Below are 15,473 nucleotides of genomic sequence, written 5' to 3'. Positions count from 1 at the left end.
AGCAACATTTTTAAGTTCACCGGCTTAATTCTGCCTTAATAGTGCCCAAGAACAGTGGTTACGTGAAGGTCACGGGGAATAAGGAAATAAAACAAAATGTAGGTTACCGTAGCTTAATCCTCCGCCAGTGATAACAACTCACAGGGCGAAGTGTAGGCTATCATATCTATTTTTCGTAAGGACACTCAAATCCGGCCAAACTAAATCTGACCTAACCTGACATGCTCTAATCCAGTCTAACCTTTGCCCTAAAAATTATGCATCAAATTTCCCAGAAGCTATTAGTTACTGCCCTGCATTCAGAGGCCAAAATACAGCACATAGTATTGTAAGAATTAAGTTCGCTTGCGATGGCTGCAATCAATACAATATTATCCAGAAAGGGTTACGGAAAGGTCAAGAATTTTTTGCTCCCGCGCAAGACATGGGTCTGTTGCGGCGTGCCAGATTATCGTACTTGGAGCATCGTATTTCCGGTTTCTGCACACAACTTTTGCAAAAAACAACAAAAACAACAACAACAGTAACTAACCATTTCAACAATAATTACATATGAAGCCAGTTATTGGGGTGGAGGAGACAGTTTTGGGGTCGGAAATCGGCAAAAATAAGAGGCTAAAAGTACGAGAATCCGGCAGCGTTAGTCTGTTGTTTTATACGGTCCTTCACTGAACTGAGCTGCCATCTGGTGGCCCTGCTGGAGCCGCTGCCAAAGCCAACACTGCGGCGTTCTAGGGTCCAGCGAGGCCTAATTGACATTTAACTGTACCAAACTAGCAAAATATCAGAGTTGTATAATGGTAAGTATCATGTTTACATAAAAAAGTCTAAGTGCTGTACATTATTCATGTCGTTATAATGATTATTGTTGGCAAAATAAGAGCATTCATCGACATATCCTCCAACACCCAATCCCGTGGTTAATAGGAATGCATCAGTGCGGCCTCTTGGCAGGTATTTCCTTCATGCACTAAAGGAGAAGTAAAACAAGACCGGCATGGTGTCATGGTCTCAAACTCATATAGTAATGATGGAAGGTAGCGTTGAAAATTTAACGCTTGTGCGTTTACTCAAGGTGCCTTGTGATGAACTTAACCACGGTTTTCGTGATTATGCCAATTTTTACGAAAAAAAAGTGTTGATTACTTAATTAAGTGTTCATAAGACAGTGCAAAAATCAAAGTAAGGCATTTAATTATGTCTTAATGGTTTATTTAACATTTAGTTTTCGACTGGTTTACACTATCGAATAACCTTAATTAAAAGATAAAACTGGAAATGAACCACACCTTGCAACTTTTATATGGTGAGGTTTAGTTAGGCTATATTTATTTCGTTAACTGTCATCTGTGTCTGAGATGAAAGGCAACCAACCTCACCAACACCTTTGTGTTGGTGAGGGCGGAGGAAGGAGTGTTGAGTTGCGTTAATAAAATTCTAGTGTACAGCTTAACAAAATATTTTCTTTTCCAACAGCTTCATACAAGAGGTGGTGGTGTATGATTTGGGGGATCACATGGAAACTCGCAAGTAAACCGTCAAGCCACGGCAGAAGTGTGCTATGTGATGTAAATGATATGTGCCTAAGTGTTAAATTCCATAAATGATAAGTGCCGTAAGTGTTCAGTGCCGTAAATGATAAGTGCCGTAAATGATAAGTGCCGTAAGTGTTAAATTTCATAAATGATAAGTGCCGTAAGTGTTAAGTGTCGTAAATGATAAGTGCCGTAAGTGTTAAGTGCCGTAAGTGATAAGTGCCGTAAGTGCGATGCGCGGAACCCCCAGTGAGCCTCTCTACTTCACTTCTGCCTCCTGACCCGTCGACGATCGGTTACGCCACCATCACTACTGCACGACCGTCAGCTCCCTCCACAGAGGAAACAGGTAAGCGACGGATTTTGTCTTGTGGATTCAGTAAAGTGCCCTCATCTATTACTGATTTGTTTGATTATTATTTACTTATTTATTTAATCATTTAATCATAAAATCCAAGCCACGCAACTTTATAATTAACGAGGCTTGCCCCCCCTGGCCCCTCCCCAAGGTAAAACGTATACGAAAATGCATTATAATAATAATTCTTTCATATATATATATATATATATATATATATATATATATATATATATATATATATATATATATATATATATATATATATATATTTGAGCTCTCTCTCTCTCTCTCTCTCTCTCTCTCTCTCTCTCTCTCTCTCTCTCTCTATATATATATATATATATATATATATATATATATCTATATATATATGTATGTATCCCTTATAACTCGGCACTGTATAACTCGGAATTTGATGTAACTCGGGAATGCAACGAAATATTCATTAAAGAATTAAATTTCGAATTCAAACAAATAACGAAAAAAAAAAAAAAATCATGCATCTCGGCATATTGCCAAGTTTTAACCACATCCTGTCGTCTTCACTCGGCATGCCTCACCCACATTTTCTTAGAAATTGTATCCTCACTTGGGCCACCTCATCTCACCCTCCAGCACTCTGATTTATTTCGGTATGCTGCCGAGTTATCTTCATATCTCTTGGTTTACACTCGTCAAGGCTTGTCCGCGCTATTCCGCTATTAAAGACATACACCGTCACTCTCCCTGCTCGTTCCTCAAACACCCACGTGTTGTCTGCTTGGACTACATGACTACAGAAGCCCCTTCATTTCTATGGTTAATTTAAGCTTTTACTGCTGCTGTGTAGTGTTTTTTTTATTTTATAATTTTGACTATATGCAATAGGGGGGAAGGGGAATGAGGGATTTGTATAACTCGGTATATTGAATAACTCGGCAAAGCTGGGAGCCCCTATCATGCCGAATTATAAAGGTTTTACTGTATATATATATATATATATATATATATATATATATATATATATATATATATATATATATATATATAGATATATATATATATATATATATATATATATATATATATATGTATTGGGTTTACTATCTCATGTGCTTTCCTCACACACAGTAAGGATGGTTAGGGAATTACGTAACTTTCATCTTGTAGAGAACATTTTTGATGAAGTTTTATTAATTTAGGTACTTTTTATTTCACGTCCACTACACCTGTCAACATTCTGGTGAGGTAAATAAAACGACACATCACATTACCTTTTGTATTTTGTGGAAGCACTGATCATACAAAACTACACAGCATATGCCACTGGTCTACCTGATGCCACATTCATGGTTATATTAATTATTATTTCAACATGTTATAGCAATACCCATTAATAGATACATTTGTGTTGATGTTGCAAGGTAACAGGACAACCAATAGGCAGGTATTGAGAAGTGGTGCATGTATCACATTTCTGCAGTTCTGATTACTTAATGCGGAAGGTTGCTCAAGAATTGAAACTGGTCTACTAAACACAAGCGTGGTTTTATGCATACCCATTTACATATGTGTTTATATATGTATATTTTATGACATACACACATTTTGTTTTATTTCTTATATGTAGGTATTATTTCAAGACAAAAAAATGCTTCTTTTTAGGCTTTCATTGCCGTGCATAGTAAGTATCAGGGTCGGTGAGACCTCCGTGGGAGAAAAAAGATCCTGGGTGGGCGGGCGATTGGAAGTCTGTTACCCACTAACAGCACGGGCCGCTGGCCGCTGCCAAAACTTGTACAGTCGCTACCTTGTGTGCAGGCTAGAGCAAAGAGTCGAGGTTAGCCGCGTGTGTCCGTGGCGAAGCGTTTCTCTTTAATTTACGAGGGAACAGTACGACAGTACGTGTGACTGCAGAAAATAAATTAGATATAAGTCTTGACTTTACCTCGACGCGTTTGGAGAGCTTGTGATGATCAGCACCATAGTTTCGGGTGACCCTCGACTGGCGGTGTGTCGTGACTCGTGGCGGATTGAGCCTCGCCGGCACGGGGGCGGGCGTAGGCGGGGCTATTTCTCCGCCGCCGCCAGCTGGAGGGCATGGCCGCGGCGGAGAAGGACTGTACCGCGTGTGGAAGGGAATGTTTTGTAATAACATGTTCATTCTTATAGTGTCTGCAGTTCATGTTATTAATATCGCCTTCCTCGTCTACAGTAAATATTTAATTCTAAACATCACGCACGATTATAATGCAAACGTGTATTGTTCGGCTAGACGCACAAACTGACCGAAACGAAACGTGTGGTTGCAATATGTAAGTCACGTGGTGTGAGGCTGATTCTTCCCTGAGGCTGCACCGTCACGTGTCACCCACGCCCCAGCAGGCCTGGCGTCCCGAGGGCCGGGAGCCGCTCGGTCCACCGGTGACGTGGCGTGGTGCAGCGACGCTAACAGTAGAGTCGACGCACGCTTGAAGAAATTAAAAAAAAAAAAAAAACGAAAAGAATTCGAGAGCACAGTGCTATATACGTTGTGACAGTAAGCCGTGGAGTTGGGGAGGGAAGGCGAAACGTGTGAAGGGAGGCGGGGAGAGGTTGGGTAAGAGGTGTGGGCGTGGAGCGCGTGCGGACGCTAGCCGGCGTTTGGAATGAAAGACTGGCCACGGAGGATTATGGTATGGTGGGTAAAGTATTTCGTGTCGAGTTGCATGGATAGCGAAATATATATATACGAATGATAGACGCATTTGGTGACGGGAATTAATCAGGACTTTCCGGGATAGAGGAAGGGAAGGGAAGTGGAGGGGACGGTTGAATTTTTAAAGTTGAATTGTCAGAAAGTTAAATATTGTCTGACGCGTGAAAGCAGTGAGATTCTCAGACCTGAGGATATGTGTCGGAGTTAAAATGTGGAGAGGCAAATAAATCTAGCATGGAAAGTTTGGAGTTTGTAGTTTAAATATCTAATGTAGTATCATTATTAGTGAAATTAGTAAAGTTAATATCCTGTGGTTGGACAAGAGCGAGGACAGAAAGGTGTACGGCCTTCCCGGAAAGAAAAGGACTGTGATGCACAATGGCAGAAGCACATTTTTCAGCATAAGGCCAAGTTTTATAAGAATATATAAGAATTATTCTAACAAAAATTCGTCGAGAACTTTGCTAAGAGGTCCTCTGTATCAGGTTATTGGGATCGAGATGGATGGGGACGAAACTGAAGAATAAGATCATCATCGTCAGACGCCTGAAGGGTTGCATGCATGTGTAGCGAGTTACCTCGTCTTTCAAGTTGTCAGGCAACGATTCCACACGAGATAAAACAAGATTTCCGTCGAGTGTAGCCTCAACTCATCCACTCAGTCAACAAAGATAAAACTTGACATGAATACCCTCTCTAGCGGCAGCTGTGGCCCCGTAACCACCCTCGCTGGCACAGGCTGGTGTCCCGGTGTTGTCTGCTCTGCACGAGGGTATTACTTCCGCTGTGGCGCGTGCAGACCCTCACGCTCAACGCTACGACTCTTTAACGACTAATCAACAAATAACCTAAGCCATAGCTCTGAAATATATGGAAATAAACATTTTTTTTTATCTTTTGTGGCTGAAGTAATGTACAACAGTCAGAAGGACAATATTTCAGAACTGGGGCTGAGGACACTAACAGACAGAAGGCCTTGGGTATTGGCGCTGTCATGCAGAGTTAGGGTTGTAATAACTGGCATTTGGAGTCAACGGATACAATTTTAACAGTATTGTTCTATTGCATAGGTAGATTATAACATCTTAGGTATCTCTGTAGGAGCTGTGGTAGGAAACAAGGGGTGGCCGCCTCGTCCCGGGAGTCGGTTTGGGGCGGCCTGGGGAAGGAGGTGGCGTTTGTTCCGTTTAGATTCGCATACGCCTCGGTCCCTAAACGGAAGGAGGTGCAGGGGAAGACCTCCTTGATGTGTAGCCGCTTGAGTGCCCGCTGACGCACGCCAGGCAGATCTATTCGAGTGACTGTTGTCTTGTGTTTTGCCCGAGCCCACACAGATGTGGCGTGCGTGGAGCTGTAGTCGGCATCACAATGTAAGATGTTTAGCGGCGGAATTCTAACGGCCTTGTGACACAACTTGCATGGTCGTCGGGCGCGGAGGCGACATGCGAATCTAAGCGAAAGTGTTGCCTGTAAAACTATGACCACACGCCACCTGGCACTCGGCACGGGGCGGCGTCTGGAGTATGGCACTGTCAAAGAAGCATGGCTGCTCTGGACCGATGTGGTGGGGGGGAGGTCGTGGGGTTGCTAGCTACTTAGTATTGGGGGAGGGGGGCAGGGAGCAGCTCACACCATGCGGAGCGGAGCCCTTGAATCAGGGATAATGATTCAAGTTGTGGGTATGAGCGAAGGCTGGGTCATCAGAAATAGAAAAATTATATCAATCTGTAGTCATGAACTATGGGAGGCAGCTGCTCTATACGCCGCTGCTGGTCTATTGGGGTGTATCTGGGGTTGTGAGGTACCGGGTTGTGGACGAGGTAGTTTATCGGATTATGGCACAGAAGACGCCGCTTGCAATGCTCACAGTGTAGTGAGAGGTAAGGGGACTGCAGGAGTGGCCTCGTTGCACTTGGGCGCCGCTGCCATGGCGGCTTTAGTGCCCTCTGCGCAGTCACTGCCCTCCTGTGGGGGGTTGGAGGCTGATGCCAGCCTCGACGAGGGACACACAGGCACGACTTGCCTGTGATAAGCGATAAGTTGACGTATTGAAATTTGTAGCATATTCATGTGGATATTTAATTCTGTATTTTGCATAACCTTAACTTGATTTGTAGAAACAAAACCTCATAGCTATGCCATCTTTGTTTTCACATATTGGGTAGTTGTCCTTATGAGTTATTTTTATTGTTTAAAGTAAAAATGATTCTGGTAAAGGTTTTTAAAAGCATGAGCCTGGAATGCTACTTGGTATTTTTTACCAGTTTCGTTATAATTGTAATACAATATGTTTAGAGAGTATTGCTGGTGCAAGCGGCGTCCACTGCTCTGGGTTACCTTTGTCTGTCACTAACGAACACAACACACCACTGACTTGCCGACGACTCTGCCGCTCCGACCCCCGCGGCGGCTAGGGTGCGTGGGGCCGGGCGGGGCCGGGCGGGGCTGACCGGGACACCAGTGCTGACAGAGCCTCATCTAACACACACTCCTCCAAGATTTTGAAATGGAATTAGCCCAAGGGGGTACAGAGTGTCTCTGGGAGGCACGGAGAGGTGCTCTTTCATTATCCGACGTCTCGTCATAACAAAGCCAATAATCACTCGTAGACTAAACAATAAAATTTAAAGGCCTCAAAAGCCCGAGTTAAATCTGTTACGATAACCTTTAGTCATCTATGGCGGAGAGGAAATTCGGCGAGTCTAACTCAGTAGAGTGTTTGGATCTGACCAACACGTGAGTCAACATACAAGTAAAGGATAACAGTAGTCTCCTCTCAGGATAAAGCAGAAACGTTCTTCATAAAGTAAGGCTTAGAGTATCTAATGTTCATATTGAAGCACCGTGTTGCTTATGTTGGTAATCACCGGGGCGGCGCGGCGCTTCGGGCTCCTGCCTGATGCCGGCCTCACTCCCAGCCGTCTGTCGCCTGGCCGCCAGCCTTGTGGGAATTTTGTTTGTGCGACAAGGTAAACATTAACTCAGCTGGGGCAGCCGACAGCCGGCTTTGATTATTACATTCTAAAGCGAGCATGACAGGTGGAAAGATGACATGACAGACTTATTGTTTACAATCTCGGCAAATGTCGGTACGTACGTCCATTAGCAGCAGACTTATCAAAAGCTGCACAAAGATGCTTGCACATGTGTACATGTATGCTTCATCTTCACATCATGTAAGTTTACCTGTTTGACTTGTACATAGGTGTTTGTTAGTGTCAGTGTGTGTGTGTGTGTGTGTGTGTGTGTGTGTGTGTGTGTGTGTGTGTGTGTGTGTGTGTGTGTGTGTGTGTGTGTGTGTGTGTGTGTGTGGGTGTGTGTGTGTGTGTGTGTGTGTGTGTGTGTGTGTGTGTGTATTTCTCCCATTTCAAAACCTTGGCGTAATTGACTAATAGCCCACGAAGTAACTAGTTGTGCGCAGTACCGTCCTACTTGCACATTTTTCCTAAATCTCTGAACATCCTCTCAAGCTGCACAGTGCCAGCCTAGTGTAGTACATTTCACTGCACAGTACCGTATTACCTGTTCAACACACTGCACAGTTCTTCCACGCATAGCTGGTACGTTTTGTGGAGCAATATAGCTTTGGGGACCAGTGTGTTCGTGAAATAAAGGTAACAATAGTACTTTATTGGAGCAAGATCAGCTGTATATTCCAAGTACTTTCATAAAAAAAAGAGAATGAAAAGATATTTTGCAGCAACAATAAATTAGATTCAGTACTTCCATAAAAAAAATAAAAAAAAGACGATTGTGTAAGTGTAAGGCGGAGCAGAATGAGTGGGGCCACACACCGTGCCTTCACACCCTTGCTCTGGCCCCGCGGGGAGACTTGAGCTGAGCACGGCGGGAGGGGGACTGGGGAGGGCCGGCTGGGACGCCACCAAGGTCTGTCTGTGCAGGGTGTTCAACAGTGGGTGAGGGGCGACGGTGGGCTTCCTGCGTGGCCCTACTTGTCTCGCTACAGCACTACACAGCACGGGTTTTAACAGTACAGGCTACGGTCTCTAGGGCTCCATAACATTACACACGTATCGTGGTCTCCAGAGAACATCTGTAAACTATTGTCTCGACCATCAACAGGAAGCCGTCACTCTAAACATAAGAAATCTGCTATACCGTTGTTTGCCTTTATGTACTTTGTCAGGAAATGAAAAACAAACAACCAGAACAGCGTTTCAGATAAAATGAAATGTATGAAACTAGCTGAAAACTATCAACAATGGATGCTTGGCACGTCAGTTATCTTGGCGGCCTTTTGAGGCCTGGTCATGTAGCAAATAAACATTGGAAGCGGCAAAATTCGGACATTGATCACTTCAGCGAACCAGGCAGGAGCCGAGCGTCAGGAGCGGGTGCCTCTTGGCGACCCAGGCAGAGGTGTGAGGAGCCTCGGCCGCTTGTTGCCTCTCGTCTTCTCGAGGAGAGACATGGCCAAGGATAAGAGGTCTTAGCATTGAGCGTGGCTCCCGCGCCCTGGACGCGCGGCCCCCGCTGGCCGCCAACACTTGGGTCTACAACTAGGAACTTGTAAACTTAATCTAGAAAATAAGCATCGTTGCTAATTCGGTAAAGTAACAAGTATAATACCAACAAATATAAAAAGTAAGATCTGTTATTATAAAATTATGTGACCATAACTTAGGCGATACAAAAAGAAACTTAAAGTAACCTAGAATAGTAATTCGTATGTGAATGATGATCCTCGACTACAGACTCTTTGTTAAACAATCTAACACTCATCCTCCATACAAGTGTGCAGCGCCGACTACTGCGTCAGCTTTTCTACCATACCAAACCTTGGTTCTAAGCATGCCATTACCAACCTAGTATATTAAGTAGGCCTATGAGTTACCTTATATAGATCCATTAACATAACTTATCACCTATGTCATTTTCTATGGGTTAGAGACACAAATTTTGTCTTGCATGGTCACCACCCAAATGTTCCCAAGAGGGAGTCCCGAGTGTACACAGGCTCACCCAGCACCATGGAACCAAGCCAGCGCGCCCCCAGCCTCTCAACGGAGCTATATGGCTAGTAATACTTCTATGGAAAGACGTGGTTGCGTGGCTCACTATGGGTATTAATGGATAGGTAAATACTCCTCGACGGCGAATACTGCTGGGTTGTTGCGTCCACCGCCGCACCGGCGCGTGGGCGGCCGGCGGTGGGCGCCCTGGGGGATGCGGGAGGCGTGGATAGTAAGAGTTACAACAGACGGCATAGTTATGGGCTGGTTGGGGCTGAGGCTGGGCGCGGGCTGGATCACTGGTATTGCTGAGAACATGGCGGGTCGGTCATGATTAGATCCTGACCTCGCTTGGCCACAGCTGCTGCTGGGTTGCCGCCCTCGCCTTCCACTGCAGCAACACTCACAACACCACCGTTTGCATAGACACTGTGCAACAACCGTATACACAGCTTACTGAGCACCTGCGCTGCCAGGCTGGGGGAGGATGGCGATGCTCCTCTCCTGCCTCACAGCATGGCTCACTGAGTGCTCCTTGCCTTGACAATTTGACATGGCCACGCTTGCAGTCGTGGGCGTGTGGGCGGCCTCCCCGCAGCTGTGTTACGCCACGGTACGCACGGCACGTGTACCTTATCACCCTCGCATCACGGCTGTGTCAGTAATTCGGACCGCGTCATCACCACCGCTGCTGCAACAGACAACAACAACTACCGGTGCCTTACTTACATTAACACTATGGCTAGCTATGGCCTCTACTACACTACCCAACACTGAGACACACTGTGCGGGAAGTGGGAGGGCAGCGACACAACACGTGGGCTCTACTGCCGTAGCCGCACGCCGCCCGGCACCATCACAGTGGCTGCGGAGGCCTGGCCAGGGGGCTTGCCATTGGGCTGGTGCCCCAGGGTGTGACTTCAGGCCTCAAGAATAGCCGTGGTTGTGGACAAGCCTCAGCCCGGAAATAAGGGCGGACTCGCACGTCGAGGGCGTGAGTGCTGGCCAGGGGGCGTGAAAGCGGACCCCACGTGGGTGTCGCCACGGGACCCGCTACTGTACAACTATGAGGTAGACACTACAGTTCCTACTGCCGCGCAGGCCACGTGTTATATAATTCTCTAGGTTAATGTACAATTTATCGCTTAATCAATGTACCTGCTAAGCATAATGGAAGTGCATTCTAAAAAGCACACCAACTGTGTTTTTTCTGTTTACGGAATCCTTGACTAGTTGCACTTGAAATGCTGAGACAACATGACTTGGACAGAGCAGTTTTTACCATACAACTGGAATGGCTGAGAACCGTGTGTAAACACATTACAAAAATAACGATATGGGATCTGGTACCTGAAATCTACCTGACTATCTGTAATATCATTTAATAGAGGTTAATGATAAATACAGCTTACAGGGAGAGAGTGGGGCTCGAGAAAGGGAGATCAACGCTCCTCCCATGACACAGAACAGTTGGAGACATCAAATGAGCTATCTTGCTTCTCTAGTGCCATGCCAGGCGAGTCAAACTACGTTCTTGGGCAGCAGCTTTCTCCTCCGCAAGATCTGTAGATATAATTAATCTCCTCAAATAGAAACTCACCAGAAAAGTGTGAGCCCGCGTGTTCATGAACTTTAGGGAAGGGGGAAGGGGTTAGAGACGAGAGGGAAAGGGTGTGGGGCTTCATTTGTTGCAATGGCGGGTATTTACACTGAGATCAAGACGGGGCAGCCCAAGCCCGGGCCGCTCACACAATTTGTACTGAGCAGAGACCCGACTCAAGCTGTCTGTGCGGGTGGGGTTACCCTGGCTGGACGGAGAATTCACAGACACAAAATATATTGTAGAAGGAGATTAAGTAGTAGTGGTAGTAGTAGTAGTAGTAGTAGTAGTAGTAGTAATAGCAGTAGTAGTAGTAGTAGTAGTAGTAGTAGTAGTAGTAAAAGTGGTAGGAGTGGAGGTGGTGGTAAGAGAATGAAAAGGAAGAGGAGGAGGAGGAGGAGGAGGAGGAAGGGGAAGAGGAAGAGGAGGAAGAGTAGGAGGGGGAGGAGGAGGAGGAGGAGGAGCAGCTTACAGTGAGGTTAAGTTTGTGGTAGTAGTCGAGGTGGTAAGGGGTGATACTAGTAGTGGATGTAGCAGTAAAAGTAGTGGTAGTAGTAATAGTAGCAGTAACAGTAGTAGTAGTAGTAGTAGTGGTTGTGGTAGCAGTAGCATGAAAAGGCCGAAAGATGAAAGTCGAGGCAAGGCAAGAGGAACAGAGGGGTAGAGAGGCGTATAGTCAAGGACAACAGACGTGTTAGGGATGGGAGGAGAGACTTTGAGCGTCGTGCAGTGACTGACTGACTGGCTCTTGCTAGTGTTACTGTAATTTCTTCACGCAATAGGTGAGGCGACTTGTACACTGGAGGTACCACTGCATAAAGCTTAAAATCCATGATCACATCACAAACTGGGAATCTGAGTCAAGGGGTCCATCCCTGTACAAGCCTAAGATAAAAAACTCAATCCAGTAACTTGCATCTAGTGAAAGAAAAGGAATGCTGAGACCATGGCGATGGGAGCTACACGGATGCACCAGTGAGTTCCGCCTGAGTGTCTTGCCCCGCGCGACCAAGTGACTTGCGTACATGGTGCTTCTTCTGCTGCTGCTGTTGCTGTTGCTGCTGCTGCAATTGTTGCGGGTCAACACTGGTGGACACCCGGTGGTGCCTCGTTGGTGGTGGCTTAAGAGTGTTTGCTTAATGATGCATTGGAGACAGAGAGCGTGTGTCGACAGACATATGTAACTTTTTATAAGAAACTCCCATTCTTTTGAAAGAAACCGAGCTCTTCAGGATCATAATGCAAAAATCTGAAGCACCAAGAGAGGGCACCAACGGGTTGACCTTAGCATGGAGGCGGCTGCTACACGAATGTCTTACATATGTGCACATCTTTCCTGGTGCGAGTGTGCACTATAGTGTGTGTACATATACTTGTGTGTGTGTATGTGTGTGCGTGTGTGTGCGGGCGTGCAGGTGTGCGATCCAAGGTGGTGGTGGTGGGTGGGCGGCCGCGCTCCTGTGCCACCGCCGGCCTGAGTGAGAGAGTTATATATACAGGAGGGAGTGAAGCCCGACGAGTCCCTGAGAACTGACAACTGCGTGAGACGTGCGCCGCCCCCGTCCACGCCCGCACAACGCCCACCCGCTCCCGCCCGCTTGTGGCATCGGCGGGAGCCGTTGATGAGAAAGGTACAAAGGCAACAACTATTGATACCGTGAGTGAGGGCAGAGCTGTCTTAGGCATAAAGTGAGGGGCACAAAGAGTGAGGTAGAGAGGAGGTGACGTGTGGTGGAGGATAGTGAGGGCATGGGGAAGGCGGCTCACGGGCGGCAGGGCGGGTCCACCCACAGCCCACTAGCTCTGGTTCACACCGGCCCACACGCCCATGCGCTAGTTATTCTCTGTTGCATTCACTGTGTTATTTGTACCACTGCTGTGATTGCTGTGTGACGCTGCACGGCTGCGTGGGGTGGGTCACTATTGCACTGCCCACTTAGCGTCGTCCTCGGTGTCGGAGGGCTCGGGAGAGCGCGGGGTTACGGTTACTACCGTAGCGCCGCCGCTCAGCTTTCTTGGCCCCGGCGCCTCTCCGCTAACGCTGCCCAGGTCGTCCTCGCTGAAGCCATCTGAGTTGTGACCGCCCCCGTGGTCGTCTTCCCGCGGGGAGACGCTGCTGCGCAACAGTTCGGGACGGGTGAGGTCCAACACGCCGCCGCCCAGTGGCCGCGAGTGCAGGAACTTCCTCTCCTCTTGTAAGGTGTCGGTCGGGGGGGCAGCCAGGTCCATGCCCGTGGCGCGCATCATCTGCAGGTACGTGTCCAGCAGCGAGGCGCCCGCCGGCTTGGCTCCGGAGTACATGTCCAGGTGGCGGCTAATGGCGTCGTAGGGCCGGCGTTCCTTCATGCCGTCCTCGTCACGCACGCCGGGGTCTGACTTGAGATAGAGGCCGCCGTTTTCCTGGGACGTGGGTGTTTTGTCCATGTCTCGGGAGCAATTGGTTTTTGAGGATCCGTTGTCGCTGCCTGAGTTGTTACCCTCCCGGTCAGGGCGGCGGTAGTTCTGGCGCACCACCTCGCCCACGCCGCCCACCATCTGGATGTACTTGGCGGCCATCTCTGGGTCCCAAGGGGAAGGCATGGGCAGCAGCGGCAGATCCTTAGTGCTCACCCCGCGGTGCTGGCGGCTCATGTGGGAGTGCAGGGAGTTGCGTGACTTGGCCACAGTGCCGCAGAGGACGCACCTGAACCCGTTGCAGTTGGAGTGTTTGTCCTCCATGTGGGTGCGCAGCGTGTGGGCGTTCTTGTAGATCTTCCCGCAGATGTGGCACGGCCGGGGGTCTGTTGCACGCACGCGGTAGAAGTCGAAGCGGGGGCGACCTGCAGAAGGAACACACGTTAATTATTCCCGTTACAAAGAGCATCAGCGTGTACGTCTGTAAGAGATGCAGTTGTGTTAAGTTTTATATTGTTAAAGTTATAAGGTTACCTGAAGAAGGAAAACTCCATAGTTACATACTTGATCAAGTAAAGCTAGTTAAGCAGCTGCAGATTCTGATAGCAAAATGCAGATAAAAAAAAAAAAAAAAAAAAAAAAACTTGACTGTCAGAGTAATATTTATCTATGAAGTCTGTCCCTAGGAAATCCTTGAACCGATAACTATATATAATCAATTACATATACTCAAATCAGAGATACAAGTAAAGGTAAATAGCATGATCACTTCAGACTGACTGAGGATTATTTGTCTTTGCTGTAAAAGACAACTAAAGAAAGACCATTATCACTTCAGATTGAATGAAGGTTTATTGTTGGCTCCTGAAGTCTGATGAGCTCCCCTGGCGGGCTCACTGCATGCCACGGCTTAGTTTGCCGTCACCAAGTTGCGTCTGTCAAGGGATAAACTCTACACACAAGGCGTCACCTGGAGTCGCCGGCGTTGTGTCTCCCGGCGAACCAGCAGAAACGGAGTGTTGCTTCTGGTCGTGTCTCCTGTTGCCCGTAACCACAATCACTACCACAACCGTCATCGCCGGTGCCCTCATAACCACGATTACAGCCACTACCACCACCGCCAAAACCACAACTCATCACCACCACCACAACCACCACCACTACGGCCGTCTCCACCATTAGAACTGCCATCACTCTCATTATCACCGAAAGTATTCAAACCACCACCATCACCAGCAGTGCCACCATCATCTCTATTACCACTGCCGCTGCCACGCCATTGTCACTGCTGCTAAACGACCGCGGAGGTGTTTGGGGGCGTTGGGGAAAAAATAAATGCTGGCATCAGAAAGTTTGACCTCATTGGCATAAAAAAACAACAACAAAAAACAAAACAACAACAACTGATGATGAGAATATTTAGACGAGTTGATAGCAAAATTAAAAACAGCATGAGAAGACGTCTTGATCGCTTAATTAAGGAGTGTGTGTGTACCTGTGCGGCCTGAACTTTTGCCTCACCCCTGCAGTGCTACCAACACCCCGGATTATTATTTTTTTTTTTCATATCTGTAGTGTAGTAACAACAGTCTTATTCTCTCACTACCCATTTAGCCATTTACTATCCGTCTGTCTATATCTGTCAGTATTTATCTATCTGTCTATCCATCTATCTCTATTATCTATCTATCTATCTATCTATCCATCTCCTAGCTACAGACCCCAACGCTATTACCTCTCTGTAAACAAACTTTTCAACCACTACTCTCAACAAACACACACCGTGAATATTTAAGTTGTACCGCGTCGGGATTACGAGTTCCTTATTTACCTATTATTTATGTACTTCTGCAGCTTTGCCGAGCATCTTTCACTTGTGTACAGACTAAGGGAGGAAGGAAGGGGGCGTGAAAAGGATAGTATAATCAAAGTC

The 15,473-nt window shown here is 46.9% G+C and overlaps 1 protein-coding gene across 3 annotated transcripts in view; it reads right to left on the bottom strand.

Moving 5' to 3' along the window:
* Positions 1–3,140: 3,140 nt before the first annotated feature.
* LOC127004141 (protein abrupt-like) overlaps positions 3,141–15,473 on the bottom strand; it is a 122,169-nt gene continuing 109,836 nt past the window's right edge. For all 3 annotated transcript variants that reach the window (XM_050871555.1, XM_050871557.1, XM_050871556.1), the window contains exon 6: positions 3,141–13,965. In XM_050871555.1, the coding sequence (XP_050727512.1) occupies positions 13,067–13,965 (899 nt within the window). In that variant the 3' untranslated portion in view covers positions 3,141–13,066. The remainder of the gene's footprint in view (positions 13,966–15,473) is intronic.

This window comes from Eriocheir sinensis, chromosome 27 (assembly GCF_024679095.1).
Source record: "Eriocheir sinensis breed Jianghai 21 chromosome 27, ASM2467909v1, whole genome shotgun sequence".
Classification (NCBI taxonomy): domain Eukaryota; kingdom Metazoa; phylum Arthropoda; class Malacostraca; order Decapoda; family Varunidae; genus Eriocheir; species Eriocheir sinensis.
Note: the sequence above shows the minus strand (reverse complement) of the source record. Positions and strands in the feature narration are given on the sequence as shown.